Source organism: Neomonachus schauinslandi, chromosome 15 (assembly GCF_002201575.2).
Source record: "Neomonachus schauinslandi chromosome 15, ASM220157v2, whole genome shotgun sequence".
In the NCBI taxonomy this organism is placed as follows: Eukaryota; Metazoa; Chordata; class Mammalia; order Carnivora; family Phocidae; genus Neomonachus; species Neomonachus schauinslandi.
In genome coordinates, this window is record NC_058417.1 from 18,585,685 (window position 1) to 18,603,783 (window position 18,099).

Genomic DNA, 18,099 nt, shown 5'->3' on the forward strand with positions numbered 1-18,099 from the left:
GTTGGTTCGTTTGTTTTTTAAGCAAAGCCCTGGTCATCACTGCTATAGCAACCGGAACAAAAAGAAGAATAGCCAGCACTGATTAGATGCTTCCAATGTCCCTGGTTTTGTAGCTCTTAAGAAAACAGAACTGCAGGAGAGAAGTCACCCCCAAGCATTTTGGATCAAACAGGGATTCGGGCTTCTGGTGTGCTCAAATCACTGACTGGCGGAGGCAATCAGCAATAAGGGGTTGGGGGGTGGGGAGCAGGGAGGCTGAGAAATGAAGGTTCTAATAAAACAAAACATCCCCAGATCTGCAAAGGCCAGATGTACCAGTGCTAGGCAGAAAGAAGGCACTTCTTCAAGATGGGGTAGCAATGAAGTGGCGCCTGGCATTTCGCAGCCTTTCGAGTCTCTGGACAAAAGCTAGTTGGGAATGCACTAGTTTCCCTCTATTGTGTATGGGGGAGGGTGAAGACTCCCCCTTTCTGAGAACCCAACCACCCTTCTGACTGGTTCTTCCAAATCCTTTTGGAAGAATACTGCACTTCCCGGCTATAATTTGAGGGAGGAGGGCCTGCGGATCGTATTCTTCTTTACACTGGAGAGCAGCTCCTCCAGAACCCCTTAAATAGTGTCATCTTCCCACCAAAGGCGTCGTGCCCCAGCACAATCCTCCCTAAACCAAAATCCAGTGTGTGAGGAGGAGTGGGGGAGTCGGTGGGTAATTATATTTTGAGCAGAGAAATGCTGTGGCTGCGGGAACGGAAAGCACCAAATGCCTGAACAGTAAAAAATGCAGTTTCAGCAAACACGGTTTGAAAAGCGGCAGACAAAAATCCTGGAGGAGAGGAAAGGAAGGAACAAGCCGGAGTCCGGGGCGTGAGGGGAAGACAGAGAGACAGAGAATGGCGGGCCTGTGGTCACACTTCAGGGGGACCCCCCACGCCTCGGCACCCCGGCCCACGGCTGCTCGTCACAGTCACACAGGGAAAAGTCCAGCGTGTGACTCAGTGGGAGAATAAGTCCTGCAGCCCCGCAAAATGGAAATGGGGTGGAGGCAGAGATGGGGAAGCATGGGATGCCCGCGCGCAGCCCACCCCGCCCACGGGCGCCTCCAGCCTCCACCCCAGTTCCCACTCCGCCCCTCCCCCCCAAATCCCGCCCAAGGTGAGGAGCTGGTCTAGGGTCCCCAAGCCGCCGCATCAGCGAGTGGAGGAAGGAGAGGAGGGGGCGACCCGAACTCCAGGATGCATCTGGGAAGGAGTGCACCGGGGCAGCGAGGGAGGTGCGGTGCTGGGGGCCGCTTCCCGGGCGCGCGGCCCCCTTACCTCCAGGGTCCGGATCTCCTGCTGGGTGAGGTCGTTGGACACGGCGCACTTGGTACGCAGCCCGCGCAGGCTGCCGATGGAGATGTCGATGAGCTTCTGGAGCTGGCCGCACTGCTGCAGCGCCCGGCTGGCTGCGGCCCCGGGGCCCCCGTCCGCGGCCGCCGCGTCCCCCCCGCCGCGGCCCTCCTTCTTCTCCCCCATCGCCGCCGCGCGCAGCGCCGCTCTATCCATGCCTCGGCATCGGGGCCGCGGGGTGGCCGAGGCGGGGAGCCCGGGGGGCGCGGGCGCCTCGGGAGGGAATCCGCGAGCCGGGAGGGCTGGACGAGGGGCGCCCCTCGGCGCAGCCGGAGCCCGGACGCGAGTACAACCAGCTGCCGAGCCCGCCGCTCCCGCCCGCCCAGCAGCGGCGGCAAAGCGAAAGGCGCGGCGACCCGACGGCTGCGGCTCCCGAAGCTTTTAAGTGGCAGCGGGGGCCGGGTCAGGGTAGCTGGGCATGCTGGGACTTGTAGTCCGCGCCGCGCACCTGCCGCCCGGCCCGCGCCCTCGGGGCCCGAATCCGCGCCCGGTGCCCTGAGCCCCGCGCCCGGGGGCCCAGAGCTTCCCCCCTCGGCGGCGGGCTCGGGCTGTGCGACACCGCCCCGCCCCTGCGCCCCGGGAGTGGCTGCTACGCGCCAGCTCCTCCCCCGGATGCCCAGAGCCGGGGGAGCTTCGTCTCCCCCCCCCTACCCCCCCCCCCCCCCCACCCCCCCCACACCATACTCCCGCCTTCAGCCTGGGGGATTCCCACGACCCCCGGATGGGGCGGGGCAGGGGCCCGGAGGGTCCGCTTCCTGCAATTCTGCAGCCGCAGCTGAACCCTTGGAAGATGGGGACAGTGGAGGTTCCAGAATTTCTATGTGGGTTTAGGGGCCGCCATCTAGTGGGAAGGGGCCTAAAGTACTTGTCCTCCAGCTGGTTCGCAGAGCACTGGACTCGCGATTGTCTACGCCAAAGGGAATGCTCAGGCCTGGAGAAAGACGTCAGGGCTTTCTTCAGGAACTTATTTACCCACCAAAATAAGTATCCCATCCCTCCGCCACCCCAACCCAGCAGGCGAGTCCAGACGCCTGGGGTGGCACATTGATTTGTCATGGGCTTGGAGTGCTCCGGAGCAGACAGCCTGGGCTCAAATTCACACTCTACCTAGCAGTGTGACTTGGGCAAAGTGAGCTCACCTCTGAGTGTCTGAGTTTCTGCATCAGTGAAAATGGGGTGATAATAGTACCTAGGGTTCACATAAAGAATGAGTTAATGTATGGACCTAAATTGATTACTGACACATTTGTCACTGGATAAATGCTAGTAATTGCTACAAGCCAACCTCAGATCTCCTAACCACGGCCCCAGACCCCCACTGTGGACATGGGCACAGTACCCCTACTAGCTTGTGTGTGCCTGCCTGTCTATGCCTTCTAGCTCAGCATTCAAGCTGCAACCCATCCCCGCACTCTCCCCCCCCACCCCCCATCTCCTGAGGGGTTCACATGTGCCCTCTTACTCGGCTAAACTGAAAAGCCAAGACTCTAATCAAAAGCGCACAATTCCATACTTCCAACATCTGCTATCCAGAAGGAGTATCTCTGAATTTTCTCTTGTAAGTGCCTTGGCTGCAGAAGCGGCTGGCTAATTTATCTTTGTATCCTCTTGCCAGAGCCAAACACAGCGCATGGCCCACAGCAGGAGCTCAATGAAGTTGAGCAACCCATTTCATGAATTCTTCAGGCACATCCTGTGCTGAGTTTCTCCTATCTTTCAGGTCAGCCCAGGCCTGGGCACTTTCTCTCCGTGTCTGTCTTGTCTGTCTCTCCCCTCTTTTTTTGAAGAATGAGAATTGTACAGGAGGTACGGTCCCAGCATTGTATTCCTGCCTGAACTCCACACATAGTACTGGGTGGCAGTTTATATTAAACCCCCCTTTAATGTCATTTGAAATTTCAAAACTAAAATACAAAACTATGATAACTTTAAAATGTGCTTTTGCAAACGAACCCCTCCTCTGACAATTTTCTGAAACACAAGAGGCTTCCTCCCTAATTCTTGCCCCTTCCCACTCCTCACTTAATTTAAAACAGGACTCCCTGTTCTGTATCTATGAAGCCCCCCACCCCTGACTGTTACCTTAGCCCAGCCCACGGCCCTTACAGAAGAGTAGTTAACTTCCCTGAAAGGGAACTGTGCACTTGTTGTTCTCCACTTGAGTGTGAATCAGAATCTCCGGGGAGCTTGGTAACAGGCAGTGATGGACCCCACCCTTAGGGTTTCTTTTCTTTTCTTTTCTTTTCAAGATTTTACTTATTTATTTGACAGAGAGAGAGAGACAGCGAGAGACAAGCAGGGGGAGTGGGAGAGGTAGAAGCAGGCTTCCTGCAGAGCAGGGAGCCCGATGCGGGGCTCAATCCCAGGACCCTGGGATCCTGACCTGAGCCGAAGCAGACAGACACTTAATGACTGAGCCACCCAGACGCCCCACCCTTAGGGCTTCTGATTCCGTGGCTTGAGGATGGGGCTGGAGAATTTCCATTTCTAACAAGTCCTCGGGTGCTGTTGCTGCGGCTGCCGTGGGTCTGGGGGCCTGAACTTTGAAAGCGTTGGTGTAGAGGAAGGTCAGTGGGCCCAGAGAACTATCTCCAGGGACCGTCCATAGTGTGTCCCAGCTGGGCTGGTCGAGAATCTCTGTTTGTTCAGCAGCCAGAGCTGCCAGGCTTAAGTGACTGACTCACTCTAACTCAATTCACAAGAGGTTTCCTGGTAAGTGCCTATTGATGCATTTACATTGAGCTGTAATTGCCACTGGGGCCTGGTTGACACATTTTCCCCCCAGGGCCACTTTGGGTAGTAACCGCCTGCCTGGCAGTGGTGTTGGGGCTGGAGACTGGACAAACCCCAGCTCCCTGGCTGCTCTCTCGCCAGGCTCCGCGCAGCCCGGCCCTCTTCTATGGACACGGTCTTCCTTCTGATCTGTTGGAAGCAGTCAGTCAGGGACCGCTCACCTACCCACTCCATCTCAGAGGCACTGACGCCCTGCTCGGGAAGGTTCGGGTGTCCCCTCAGCCACACCTTTACAGAACTGCCTCTTAGAGATGCAGAAAGCTAGGCTTTACAAATAATCCCTCCATTCATTCCTTTAACATTCAGTAAGTACTCCTCAAGTGTTTACTTAGGTGGCCGGCCCTATTCTAGGCTCCGGGAAACAGTAGCAAACAAAACAAAAATCCTTACCCTCAGGGAATTTGTATTCTGGCGAGAGAAGGCAGACAAGGAAGAAAGAAGTGGGATGAATGCCCACTATGGCAGATGGTAACAGGTGCTGGGTTGCAGCAGAGAGCAGGGAGAGGGACAGGGAGTGTGGCATTTACGACCTTCCCTGGAGCTGTTTCAGGGACCGGGGTGTTCAGTTCTGGCTCGGAATGGCTGTCTGACCCCAGGCAAGCCCTCTCTAATCTCAGAGAGTCTTTCACCTCATTTGCAAGATGGAGGTTACATATTGTGAGGATGGACAGAGAGAGATCTGCAAAGCGAGGGTCACAGAGGAAGGGTTTGACGTATTTATTTTTATTTATTGGTTAAATGCTTACTATGGGCAGCACTGTTCCAAGCGCCTTATTTAACTCACTTAACTAATGTTAGTTAATCTCCTTTCCCACCCTCCTGAGTGAGTCCCTCCTGGTTTGATGAATTCATCCATTACGTGGTGATTCTTAGGCTCAACTTCATCTCCAGGCTCTTGAGACTTTCTCTGTGGCATCCTCAGTACAGAGAGTTCTCCCCTTCCTTTCCCCCTCCCCTCTGCCTCAGGCACCTGCTTTACGGGCTCACGAAGTCTTCGAAGCTTGCAAAACCCTGCGTGCGTCTCAACACCACGCAGCCGCGTGGGCAAGTTCACGCTTAGACCCAGCAGGCACGAGAAGGGCAGCTGCCATGTGCCAGGCTCTGGGATAGGACAAGCGAAGGAAACCAAGTCCTTATTCCCGTGCAACAAACCTGAGAGTAGAGACAGAAGTTAACAAGTCAGCAAATATATTACCAGAATAAATTCAGGGAAGAATAAGTGGTGTGAAGGGGGAAAGCTAATAGCTGATAGCTAGTCCCCAGGATCTGCGGTGCTTCATTAGCTGAAGTGGTCAGAGAAGCACTCTCTGCTCTCAAATTAAGATCTAAATAAGGAGGAGCAAGGCAGGCATGTGGAACTCCAAGAAGGGGGCATTCTAGGCAATGGGAACATCACGTGCAAATGGCCTGAGGTAGGAACAATTTGGCACACTCCGGGAACAGAATGAACCAGTGTGGCAACAGCACAAGCAGAAAAGAACAGGGGTTGGAGAGGACAGGGGGACTGCTGGGAAGGGGTCCAATAAAGTAGGACTTGCGCAGGAAGTTTGGATTCTTCTCTAAGTCTTTGTTAGTCCTAATGTGGTCCAAGATTCCTGCATCGCCTGGGAGCTTGTTAGAAATGCAAGGTCTCCAGCCCCACCCCAGAGCAGCTGAATCGCAGTCTGGATTTTAGCAAGATCCCCATTTGACTTGTGTGTTCAAGCTTTTAGAAGCATAGCTGTCTAAGGGCACATGCAAAGAAAGCCCCATTCCTGACACTTTAAGTGTTTTAAAACATCTCTCCGACCACTGGAAGGGTGGATGTGAGAGGCTCAGGGGTACACAGCAGGGGCACTGGTTATGAGTCTGCCGCAGTGGCCCAAGTGAGGTCACAGGTGCGGAATCAAGCGCAGGTGCGCGAGGAGGATACGGAAGAAATAGACAGGATGCCAGACAAGCCCATGGGTTGAACGCGGAAGGAGGAAAGAAATGGTTTGGGCGATCTTGGCCGCTGCCCCTCCTAAGACACTGGGGGGCGCTGTCGGAGGAGCCTTACCCTGCAGCCAGGCGTGGCCACACCCACTCGCCCCATTCCCACCTCCACGCCCAGGATTGTCTCAGGACTGGCAGGTGGCAGGCTTCTCTTAGAACCTAGGACAGTACAGGAGAAGCTTTGCTTTCATGGATTTTACCCTCAGATTATCCGGGAAATGCACGGAGTCACCCTGGAGAGATGGACTCCATTATCTGTTCCCTGGGCTCATTCATTCATTCATTCATTCACCAAAGATTCGCTGAGCCCCCCAGTAGGCGGTGCCCTGCGTCTTGTGCTAGCCTCTGGGAACAGAGCAGCAAGTGACACATCACTTTATAGTTTATAAACAGACTTTCCTTTGAAAGGAAAGCTCACAGTAACCTGTACTGTGCTTCCTAAGGCCTGTCCCATCTGGCTCACCAGCTAGAAAACCCCACGGGGTCCCCGTTGACCTCAAGGTGAAGTATGAATTCCTGAAACAGGGAAGGCCCACAAAGTCGTTCATTCCCAGGCCCCGCTGCCCTGTCCAAGTTCATGTGCCACTCAAGGCTTTTTTGAGTCAAATGTCCGCATTGTAAAGAATCTGATGACAATAAAAAGTGTCTATCCAGGAAAGAAAAATACACACAAATCTCACAGTTGTGAAACAACTTCCTGGGGTTTGTGGGGCCCCCTTGAGGGTATCCATGAACCCCAAGGGCTGTAGACAAGCTTAGGAGCCCTGCTTAGCGGTTGCCCCTAACTGCCTTTACTCAACCGCCGTGGGTCACACTGGGGAGTGTCATGTCACGGGGACCTTGCTCAGTTTGTCACTTCTGCCTGCAGTGCGTCCTCTCTACCTCCCCCACCTACATTTCCACCCATCCTGGAGATGGAGCCCCCCACCCCCTCTCCCACAACAGAAACGATCTTTCTAACTTCCAAATGCCCACAGAACCTTGCACACACCTTGTACTTTTGGTTCTTCCCCTGCCCGTTTCCCTGACTGGATAATGAGTCTCCTTGGACTCAGACAGATTCCGTATGATCTTGGGAAAGGTTTTCACCTCCCAAGAGCTTGTGCTCCCTCAACTATAAAAATGAGTATAAGAATCTCTCCCTCAGCACGTGTTGGAGTGAGCACTGGGTGTTACAGACAACTGATGAATCACTGAACTCTACCTCTGAAACTAGTAAAACACTCTAGGTTAATTAATGGAATTTAAATTTAAAAAAAAATCATCTCTCCCTCCAGGGTGGCCCAGAGAGATAAAGGAGGTAGATAGGCCTGGCACACAACAGTGCTTACATGTGATTGAATAAACAAATGATGGGTTGCATTTTATTTTCTTTAAAGGGTTTATTTATTTATTTATTTATTTCAGAGAGAGAGAGCAAGCACAAGCAGAGGCAGAGGGAGAGAGAGAAGGAGAAGAGGGCTCCCTGTTGAGCAGGGAACCCGACTCGGGGCTGGACCCTGGGATCACGACCTGAGCCGAAGGCAGACGCTTAACCAACTGAGCCACCCAGGCGCCCCGGGATTGCATTTTATAGGCGAAGAAGCCAGGGCCTCTCTCGAGGAACCCCGTGTGGCCTTAGGTGCTCGCTCTAGAAGAAATCACCACCACCGGTGTCACGTGGTCAGAACCCACTCTGGGTCAGGTCACAAGAAAGAGCCAAGTTGAGAAGGGTCCTTTTTAGCCCTGGGACTAGAGTCACACCGGTTGCCATGTACTTCTTCAGGCAACCTGGCGGAGAGAAACGCATCCAGGGAAGGCAGGAGGTGATGTGGGTAACCTCTACTCTCCTGACCCTTTCCCCTCCCACTTTCAAATCCTTGCCCTTCTGAGCCACCAGGGTGTGTTCTGCATCCTGTGGCTTCTGGTACCAATCTCCCACACTCTTCGGCTCTGTCACTGTGGGCTCCAGCTTCCCCCCACCCCTGTGCTTCATCAACCCTCCCACCTGTTCCCATTGTCACCTTTACCCACTATCCCCTGCGCTCAGCCTTCCTTCCCTCCTTGCCCTACGGAGAGTCCTCGATCCATCATGACGGCCAGTCCCTGGCTAGCCCCCTCAGTGAACTCGGCCCTCTCTTCCCGCCAGAGGAACCTGGCTAATGAAGTCCCAGCCCTTGTAAAACCCAGCCCTCCACCTTCTCCAGGCCCGTGCCAGAGCCGCTGAACAATATTGGAGAAAAACAGCTCTGCTGACGGGCTGCTCTTTAAATTCATGACTGCAAACCTCAAATTGGCAGTTCTCAGGCCTGGCAAGCCTACCAACCTTTCCTAGAAAGTTCATTTTCCCATTCTCAGAGATGGCTATTTCTTTCTTTTTTTTCCTTAAAGATTTTATTTATTTATTTGTCAGAGAGAGAGAGCGTGCACAATCAGGGGGAGCAGCAGAAGGAGAGGGAGAAGCAGACTCCCCGCCGAGCGGGGAGCCCGATGCGGGGCTCGATCCCACATGACCTGAGCCGAAGGCAGACACTCAACTGATTGAGCCACCCAGGAGTCCCAGAGATGGCTATTTCATGCTTTCTTCTATCTTTACCAATTACCTTACACTTGTCAGCTAATGTTCTTGGCTCATTCTTCAGTGAGAAACTAGAGGCCATCAGACCAAATCTAGAGCCCTGTGCTCCCCACCCATCCTCCTGTGACCACAGAAGAGGTGCCCTGGTACCCATCCCCTCCAGCAGGCTTGAGGCCTCCATTCCAGCAAGTATCCTGCTTTCTCCTGCATCTGCTCCCTTTCTGCCCTGTTATTCTCATTTGCACACAAACATGTTCTGGTATCCCCCTTCATGAAAGAAGGAGAGAAAGAAAGAGAGGGAGGGAAGGAAGGAAGACAGGCAAGCAGACCTCTGTAGTAGTTAGAGTCCTGGCAAGAAGCAAAATTTCACTCAGATGGTTCAACTGACCTCAAAGAAGGGGCCACTTACAACATTAAGGGAGCAAACAAGGATGCTAGGGCAGCCAGAGATGAGCAGCACTGGGTAGGGCTGGCAACTCCTAGTGCAGAAAGACCAGAAGAAGGAATAGTGCTCTCTGCACCATGTGGGAGGGGACAGCATAGGGGACAAGGCTCTCCTGCCTTTGCCTTCTCTTGGCTGAACCCGCTTGGGAACATTCTAGCAGGACAGTCTAGGTGATGCAGTACAAAAGGGTCCCCCTCCCAGAGCCCAGAGTGGGACACGAATGGGCAGAGAACATCTTGGATGGGAGACCGGCCAGCACCCCTTGCTTTTACCCCAAATGCCCTTCCAGCTTCTGCCCCGTTTCTCTGCTAACCTTCATAGCACAACTTCTTAGAAAAGTTGTCTACACTCAATTTCTTTACTTCTCATGCTTTCTCCAACCTACCAGTCTAGCTTGGTCTCCATCATGCAGCCTGACAACCTTTCCATTTCAAGGTCGCCAGTGGTGGCCATGATCCCAAATGAGAGACAGCCTCTCAAGCAGTGGCCACATCGCCATCTTGAAACAGTTCTCTTGGCTTCCGTGCCCCTCAGACCTCTGCTTTTCTTCCTACCTTTCTGAGTGCTATTGCTTGGTCTTCCTTGCCAGCTCCTCATCCTCTCCATCAGCTTGCTCCAGAGCTCCATCCAGGACCTATGAGGACTGCCACCTTCGTGCCCACTCTCCGGTTGACCAGATGCATGGCGTCTTCTTACCCTTCAGCTCTCAGCTCATGTTCCACCTCCCCACAGAGGATCCCCCTGGCCACACTCTCCAGAACAGCCACTCCCACCCTTGGCGCTGGGTCATGCTGCCCTGTTTGTTTCCTTCCTCGGCCTTACTGCTATTTGTCAACCTGCTTGGCTTATGGATTTGTTTCCTTCTTTATGCAGGGACTTGTTAGCCAGCAGTGGTGCCCATTCCTACATCCCTAGTACTTAAAACAGTGCATGATACATAGCAGTTGCTCAACAAACAGTTGTTGCATGAATGATCAGGAACTTTGCCAATGTCACATAACAAGATAAAGCCAATAATTTAAGAATGCTGTTTTGCTTTTGCAAGACTGAATTTCCTGAGAGGCACTTAAATATCCTATTGGATCCTTTGAAAGCAACTCCCTTTCCTATTCAATTTATACTCACATCTATTATACGTATATGTGAAAATAACCTGAGCAGAGAATCTGACAATATAGACTTGGAAGTAAATGGGGCTCCATAAAGTAAAGACTCAGAAGGAGATCATCTCTTGGCCCCATCTGGTTAATGGTCAAGGGCCAGGTCAAGGGCCAGCACTGTGGAATGAGGCCGGACCTGGGTTTAAATTCCATTTCTAGGGGCACCTGGGTGGCTCAGTTGGTGAAGTGTCTGCCTTCAGCTCGGGTCATGATCCCAGAGTCCTGGGATCGAGTCCCCTGTGGGGCTCCCTGCTCGGTGGGGAGTCTGCTTATCCCACTCCCTCTGCCCCTCCCCACCCCCGTGTTCTCTCTCTTTCTCTCTCTGCTCTCTCTCTCAAATAAATAAAATCTTTGAAAAAAAATTCCATTTTAACCCTCATTCATAATGTGACCTTAACCAAATCACTTTCTCTCTCTGAGCCTCTAGGTTCCCCGGTATAATTGCCTGGCTAGGGCTGTCACAAGGATTAAGTGAACAGCTCATGAAAAGCCCTCAGCCTCTAAGCCTGGCACTGTAAGCACACTATATTAGTTCCAATCATTTCCACAGCTCTGATACAATTTTCCAATTTCAGAAGCCTCCCACTGATCACAGCCTGCAAAAGGGAGCGACGAACGGGAATCGGGGAGGTAAGGGCTGGAGGCTGTTTTTGCAGGTTGTTTGAAAGGTGGCGGGAAATGGCTAGAAATTAAAGATAATGTAATATCCCCACCTGGGTCGAAGCACTGAAAGGTTATGGTGCCCATTCCCACAAATAGGAGCCAGAACAAAAATAAGACCACAAAACAGAAAATCTGCATGTATGCTAAAGTGAAAATGGCTTTTTTTTCTCCCTAGATTTTCTAATTGCAAAATTCTAGATAAATTCATGGAAGCTGAAATCTTCATTTTCCAGTGCCCTTACTGTGATCCAGCGCATATCCGACGCCAGGTAAGAAATTCCTAGGCTCTAACTGCCAAGAGATACTTCTACACCTGTAATATAACTAATGATAAATGATAACGTGTTGCCTTTTTTATTGTCCCATTGTTTTTGAAATTCGTCTGAGTCCTTTCACCTATATTAGTTTGCTTGAACTCCACATCTTCGGGATGTGGTTGGTACTCCTTGGGTTTAAACCCAGAGAAATTGATTGCTGGGGGTCGGCCCCACATTCACAGAATAACCAAAACGTAGCCTAGGCCCCTGGAACTACCAAATCACAAGCCAAATGACCTCCGAATTACTCTTCATCATTGAACCAAATGAACCCATTTAATTAGCATAAAGATCTTTCTCAAGCTGGATTTCACATGCTGGGAGGACTTGTTTTACAAGAAATTGAGGCAGCACTAACCTAGTCCCAGGCAGAAGACAGACTTGGAAAGGTTCCCTCCCGCAACCTACAGCTCCCCACAAACACAACTGTGTCCCTGAAATACCATCATTGGAGAAGAGTCTGTTGTCTTGGACTGATATTCTTACTCCCCTGATGGGACTAGAGAGAGCTGGGTGGGTGGAGAAGTGCCTAGAAGGGAAAGGGGCTGCTGAAAAATACTAGTTCCTACAATTATTTACATACCTGCCGATCATCCCCATTCTATGGAGGCTGAAACGCAACAAACCTGTGTCTATTCCCTGTGGCCTGGGCATCTGAGGGGACTCTCAGCTCGGGAGCATAAAACGAGGTCACATTTCTGGTTAATACACACTTACAAGGACTTGAAACACTCACCCTCCTTAATCATAGTCTTCATCCAGGCTCTGTCCCCGAGGGTGTCGAGGCCTCCCCTTTGGGAGCTAAGCCAATCGCACAAAGCTGCCAGGGCTGTGATGAGCCTCCACCAGCCCCAGGTGCCAGGTGCCAAGACAACTGGTTGACACAGGCTCCACCCCTCCCCCTAGATGCTCTCCCCTCACAGCTGAGACCAGTGGGCCAGGTTGAGCGATTCTTTACAAGGCTCAGAGATAAGGTGCAGATTTTTAGCTAACATATACTGAGCACTTATTACTTGCAAGGCACTGTTCTGACCACTTTTAATGCATAGCCCAGGATCCTGAGGGCCACCTTATGAGGGAAGTACTATAACTACTAATCCCTACTTACGACAGGGAAACTGAAATTTAGGAAGATTTAACTGCGCTTCACTGGCTGCTCCTTCTCAGTCTCCTCGCTGGGCCTCCGTCAGCACCCAGCCTCCAACCACGGAGCACGGGGGCAGGCAGGCCTCGGTCCTCCCTCCTTGGGGCTCACCGGGCCGTCTCATCTGTAAGCTGAACTTGCCCCTGGGCTCCAAATGCCACCTGCCTCTCCGCGTCTCCATGTGGATTTCTAACAGACAAACGCCAACTCAGCGTGTCCACATGGAGCTCCTGATCCCCCCACCCTCAGCCTGCTGCTCCCCCAGTCTTCCTCATCTCAGAAGATGGAGACACCATCCTGCCCCTTGCTCTGCCAAAAGCATCAGAGTCATTCTTGATTCTTCCCTTTCTTTCCCGACAGCTAGACTTGAAACACACACACACACACACGTACACACCAATATGATATGATAAAAGAAAAAAATTGATAAATTGGGCTTCTTTAAAATTCAAAATTTGGGGGGCACCTGGGTGGTTCAGTTGGTTAAGCATCCAACTCTCGATTTCAGCTCAGGTCGTGATCTCAGGGTCGTGAGACTGAGCCCCGCATTGGGCTCTACACTCAGCAGAGAGTCTGCTGGAGATTCTCTCCCTCTCCCTCTGCCCCTTCCCCTGCTCGTGTGTGCATGCGTGTGCGCTCTCTCTCTCTCTCAAATTAATAATCTTTTTTAAAAATAAAAAATAAAATATAAAATTTTTGCATCTCCAAAGACACCATTAAGAAATTGTGAAGGGGGCGCCTGGGTGGCTCAGTCGTTGAGCGTCTGCCTTTGGCTCAGGTCATGATCCCAGAGTCCTGGGATCGAGCCCCGCATCGGGCTCCCTGCTCTGTGGGAAGCCTGCTTCTCCCTCTCCCACTCCCCCTGCTTGTGTTCCCTCCCTCGCTGTCTCTGTCAAATAAAATCTTAAAAAAAAAAAAAAGAAATTGTGAAGGGACAAGCCATAGAAGGGGAGGAAATATTTGCATTTAATTTTACTCCCTTCCCCAAATCTGCTAGAACTACAGTAAAGGAATGTTTTTTCCTACCCAGTAGAAGAGACAATAGCTATAAAATCTTGGGAGCTGGAAAGCTGATAGAGCAGTGGTAAGAGATTTAGGGAAGCTGAGAAGTAACCAAACCAAAAAGTGAGGCAATAATGAACTCCTGAGATAACAAAATGGTGCAGGAAAGGAAAAGTAATCATAGTCTGCTACTGTTCCATTCAGCCATGATTGGCATGTCCATAGTCGTAACAGTGTAAGTACTGAATGTTAATCTAAGTAAAAGTAGAATATGATGGCATCTGGAGGATTGGAAGAGGGGTCTTAGTGGTGGAGGACAAGGAAAAGATTCAAGACTAAATCCTCATTTTGCACAGTTTAAAGTCAATAATTAATCCTGAAAAATCATGCAACAATCTTATAGGCTTGTTATTTTAAGCTATAGAGGGGAAAAAAATCCAAAAAAAAAAAAAAAAGACAGTTAAAAAGGTAAAAAATATTTGCTACAGGGGCCCCTGCCCCTGTAATGGCAATGGTTAGGGAACCTTGGTTTTTCATATTGACTCTTGTTTATTATTTGACTCTGAGCAAGCACAACTTTTCACAATTAAAAATTTTGCAAATTGTTAGGGCGCCTGGGTGGCTCAATTGGTTAAGCATCTGACTTTGGCTCAGGTCATAATCTTGGGGTCCTGGGACCAAGCCCGGAGTCAAGCCCCACGTGGAGACCATGGCTCCGCGATCAGCAGGAAGTCTGCTTCTCCCTCTGTCCCCCGCCCCGTGCTCTCTCTCTCTCAAAAATAAATAAATCAAATCTTAAAAAAAAAACAAAACTGCCAGCTTCCCTAATTTTCACCCCGTTGGTCCCCACTTAGGACCACCATTGAAAACCAAATACGCATCCCTAACCAATCACACGGGATGCCCTGCTTCTATCAGCCTCCTCTGGCTTCCCCTGCCAACAGCCTCCAGTCCGGGCGCACCTGAAGCCTCCTCCCCTTTCCTACTCGAAAGCATTCCCACCCCTGCCCGCCTTTGAGGCTCTGCCAAACATGTGGGCAGACTCTCTAGGGAAAGCTCTGAATACATTTGTCTGTTCTTTGCTCTTTCCCGAACTTTGGACAAGGGGCGGCAGGAGTCATGGAGACAAAAGGACAATCTGAGGTTGATTTTGGAGATGAATCAGGCCGACCTTGCTGAGGGATTAAAAGGGGGCGAGGGCTTCAGGGAAGGAAAGAGGGGAATCAAGGAGACTCACCAGGTGGATGGGGGCACCATTAACTGAGCTGAAGGCTGAAGGAGGAGCAGGAGAGTGAGGCTGGCTACAAGTCAGAAGTCAGGTTTTGATGAGTTTGAGACGCCTATTAGATGTTGGTGTCCAGGAGGCACTTTTACATCTGAGCCTGTGGTCAGAAGGGATCAAGCAAGAGAGAAGATGTGGGAAGGGCTCCTATGAACATGGCTTTCATAGCCAGGAGTGTGGATGAAATCACAGAGGGAGAGAGGAAGAGACTGGGAGGCAGGACTGAGCCCTGGAGACTCCCAGGGTCAGAGGTGGGTAGAGGACGGGAGTCCACGGAGAGAGGACCTCCCAGTGCGGATGCAGGGAACCTGCTGCACCAGAGCGAACCCCGCACTCCTCAGCATGGCACTGGAGCTCTGGGCCACCTGCCGCCACCTTCCTCTGTGGCCTCGTCATCCTGCCATCCTCCTTTGGACCAGCGTATTTCACCAGATGCGTCTCATTGCTTCAGACCTTTGAACATACTATTTCCTCTCTAGGATTTCAAAAGTGATGTAGACTCATTATCAATAACTCAAATACAAGGGTGATGCTCGACACAGAAAGTAAAAGTCGCCAGTAATCAGTCCCTCATCAATACGCTTCTGGGCTACATCCTTCCAGATGTGTTTTCTGTGCACACACTAGAGCCCTCTCTCTCACACACATATAGGCCCACAATATCTCCCCGGCCACCAAAAATGGGAAATGCCTGCTTTAAAACTTGCTTTTTTTCCTTCTTCTTCTTTTTTTTGAGATTTATTTATTTGTTTTAGAGAGAGGGAAAGGGAGAATCCTCAAGCAGACTCCCCGCTGAGCAGGGAGCCTGATGCAGAGCTCCATCTCATGACCCTGAGATCATGAGATCATGACCAAAATCAAGAATCAGATGACTAACCAACTGAGACACTCAGGTGCCCCAAAACTTGCTTTTTCTTCTTAATATGTCATGGACTCTTCCCAGGTCAGTACGTAGATGCTTCATTCTTAAAAACAGATGTTCAGACTTCTTTGTATGGATTGATCACAATTTAACCATTCCCCACTGATAAAGCCTTGCCCCCTATCTTTTAGCAATTACAATGTGGCATTGCTCTAATTTGTACATTCAGTGCAAATTCATGCCCTTGGACAAATTCCCAGGGGTAGGATTGTGAGGTCAAAAGAGGTAAATGCTGTTAATTTAATAGATGTTACCGAACTGCTCTCCAAAGACCTCATGACAATTTTTGAATGAAATTCCTGTTTATCCACATTCTTGCTAAGACTGGATATTGTCGATCATTTTAGCTTGTTCAATTCTGTTAGATTATATTGTATTATTGTTTAATGCGCATTTCTTAGAATATAAATAAGGTTTCTCATAGTTTTTCATATTCTTTGCCCATTTTTCTATGGGTTTTTTTTCTTTTTGATTTGTAAGTCTTCTTGGTGTATTCGAAGAATCAGCCTCCTGTCTTATGTAGGTGTTACAAATATTCTGTATTGATTTGTTTTTCGTTGTTTATCTTTATTTTTGCTTTATAAAGGTTTAGAATTTTATGTGATTTTTTTTTTTCAGATTTTGTGTGTTGTGCTTATGGAGGCCCTCGACTTTCTGAAGTTATTTTCTATAACTTGTCTTTTTTCTAGAACTTCACTGGTTTTATTTTCTTACATGTAAACATCTTAGAACCATCTGGAATTATTTGGGTATTGAGAGACAGAGACCTAGTTTCTCTTAGTAAATATTTATTGAATGAACAAATGAATGGGAGAGACATTCTGCAGCCCTAAGTTAAGTTGATGGCCTCCTAAGGGTTTAGATTAGGTGCTTAATAAGGTTATTCATTCAACCAATGTTTCTAACCATGCGCCCATGTGGTGGAATGCGCGTGACTGTTCCCGTCAGGGGAGGAAACAGACAGTAGCCTGATAGCACAATGGATTAAAAACTTACAGAGGAGACGTATGCTCTGGGAGAGCATGTGATAAAGGGGGCTGCATTAGCCTGGGAGGTCAAGGAAGGTGTCTCTGGTTAGAGAAGCTTCTAGGGTGGGACACTCTCGGGACCAGCACCCATGGGAGAGTGAAGGCAGCAGGACTGGGCAGAGGGAGAAAACCATGTTGTAGCCACAGCAAAAGTTTCAGCGGATCCCAGGAGCTCTGAATGAAGACAAAGGGCCTGGGTCTTCATTATGCATCCCTCCTCTCCTCCAATGCTCTAGGCAGTGGACTAAGGCTGCCCCCACACAGCTCCTGGAGAGGCCCCCTCTATGAGAGTCAGCCTCCAACCCGCCAGCAGCTGGGAAAATGAGGGCCCTGATCCTGAAGAGGACTTTTGGGTGACACACCACACCACCCACCCCAGGAGTCCTCCCTAAGAAGTGGAGGTGACCCTTGGGTACTGATGGATGAGTAGGAGTTCACTAGGCACAGAGAATGGGGGCTTCCTACAGCACAGTGCCAGGGAGACCGATTAGGGGGCTAGTGGGTGAATAGGTTCATGTAACACCTTCAAATCTGGACGTGCACATAAAAAAAAAAAAAAAAAAAAGGAAGACAGAAAAGGCAAGTCTAACAGCCCCGCTCTCAGAGCCAGCTACTATTAACGTTTTAGCATATTTTTTTCTGTCTTTCTTCTCTGCATATTTTATTAAAACGCTAGGACTTTACAGTAGATATGATTTGATTTTCGGCTTTTTTTTTTTATTTTTTTTTTTAAAGATTTTATTTATTTATTTGAGAGAGAGAGAATGAGAGACAGAGAGCACGAGAGGGAAGAGGGCAGAGGGAGAAGCAGACCCCCCGCTGAGCAGGGAGCCCGATGTGGGACTCGATCCTGGGACTCCAGGATCATGACCTGAGCTGAAAGCAGTCGCTTAACCAACTGAGCCACCCAGGCGCCCTCGGCTTTTTTTCTTACAAAGTTTTTCCTATGTTTTTACTGTTTCTAATCACAAAAACCAGCACCTGCCAATCACACACAACTCAGAAAGTGCAGATTTTAAAAAGAAAATTAAGAATATTCACAGTCTCTCCTCCCCATTGCGGCTATCATCCATATCCTTTGTTATGTATATCTGTAGCTAGCGTCTTAAAGAATGAGTCTCTAAACCAATCACTCATCAGTCTCCTTTGAGATCCCTGGGCTGGAGTCAGGAGCCCTGGGCTCAGTCCTTGGTCAGACATTAATAGTTATAAGGCCCTCCCCTCCGCTCCCCTCCACTCCCCTCCACTCCCCTCCGACAGTGCTGAATTGTGCCTAAGGGCTAAAATTTCCAGCCTGGACTTAACTATAATCAGGAAGGGTGGTGGCCAGCAGGCCCCAGGGCTGAAGGGCGAGGTTGGGGGGGGGCGGTGGGGAGAAGGACCAGAAAAGAGGCCTGGCACTACCATAAGAAGGTTTTGCTGCC

The 18,099-nt window shown here is 50.4% G+C and overlaps 1 protein-coding gene across 2 annotated transcripts in view; it reads right to left on the reverse strand.

Moving 5' to 3' along the window:
- KSR1 (kinase suppressor of ras 1) overlaps positions 1-1,544 on the reverse strand; it is a 147,249-nt gene extending 145,705 nt beyond the window's left edge. For both annotated transcript variants that reach the window (XM_021704229.2, XM_044921606.1), the window contains exon 1: positions 1,314-1,544. In XM_021704229.2, coding sequence (XP_021559904.2) covers positions 1,314-1,544 — 231 coding nt within the window. The remainder of the gene's footprint in view (positions 1-1,313) is intronic.
- Between the last annotated feature and the right edge of the window lie 16,555 nt (positions 1,545-18,099).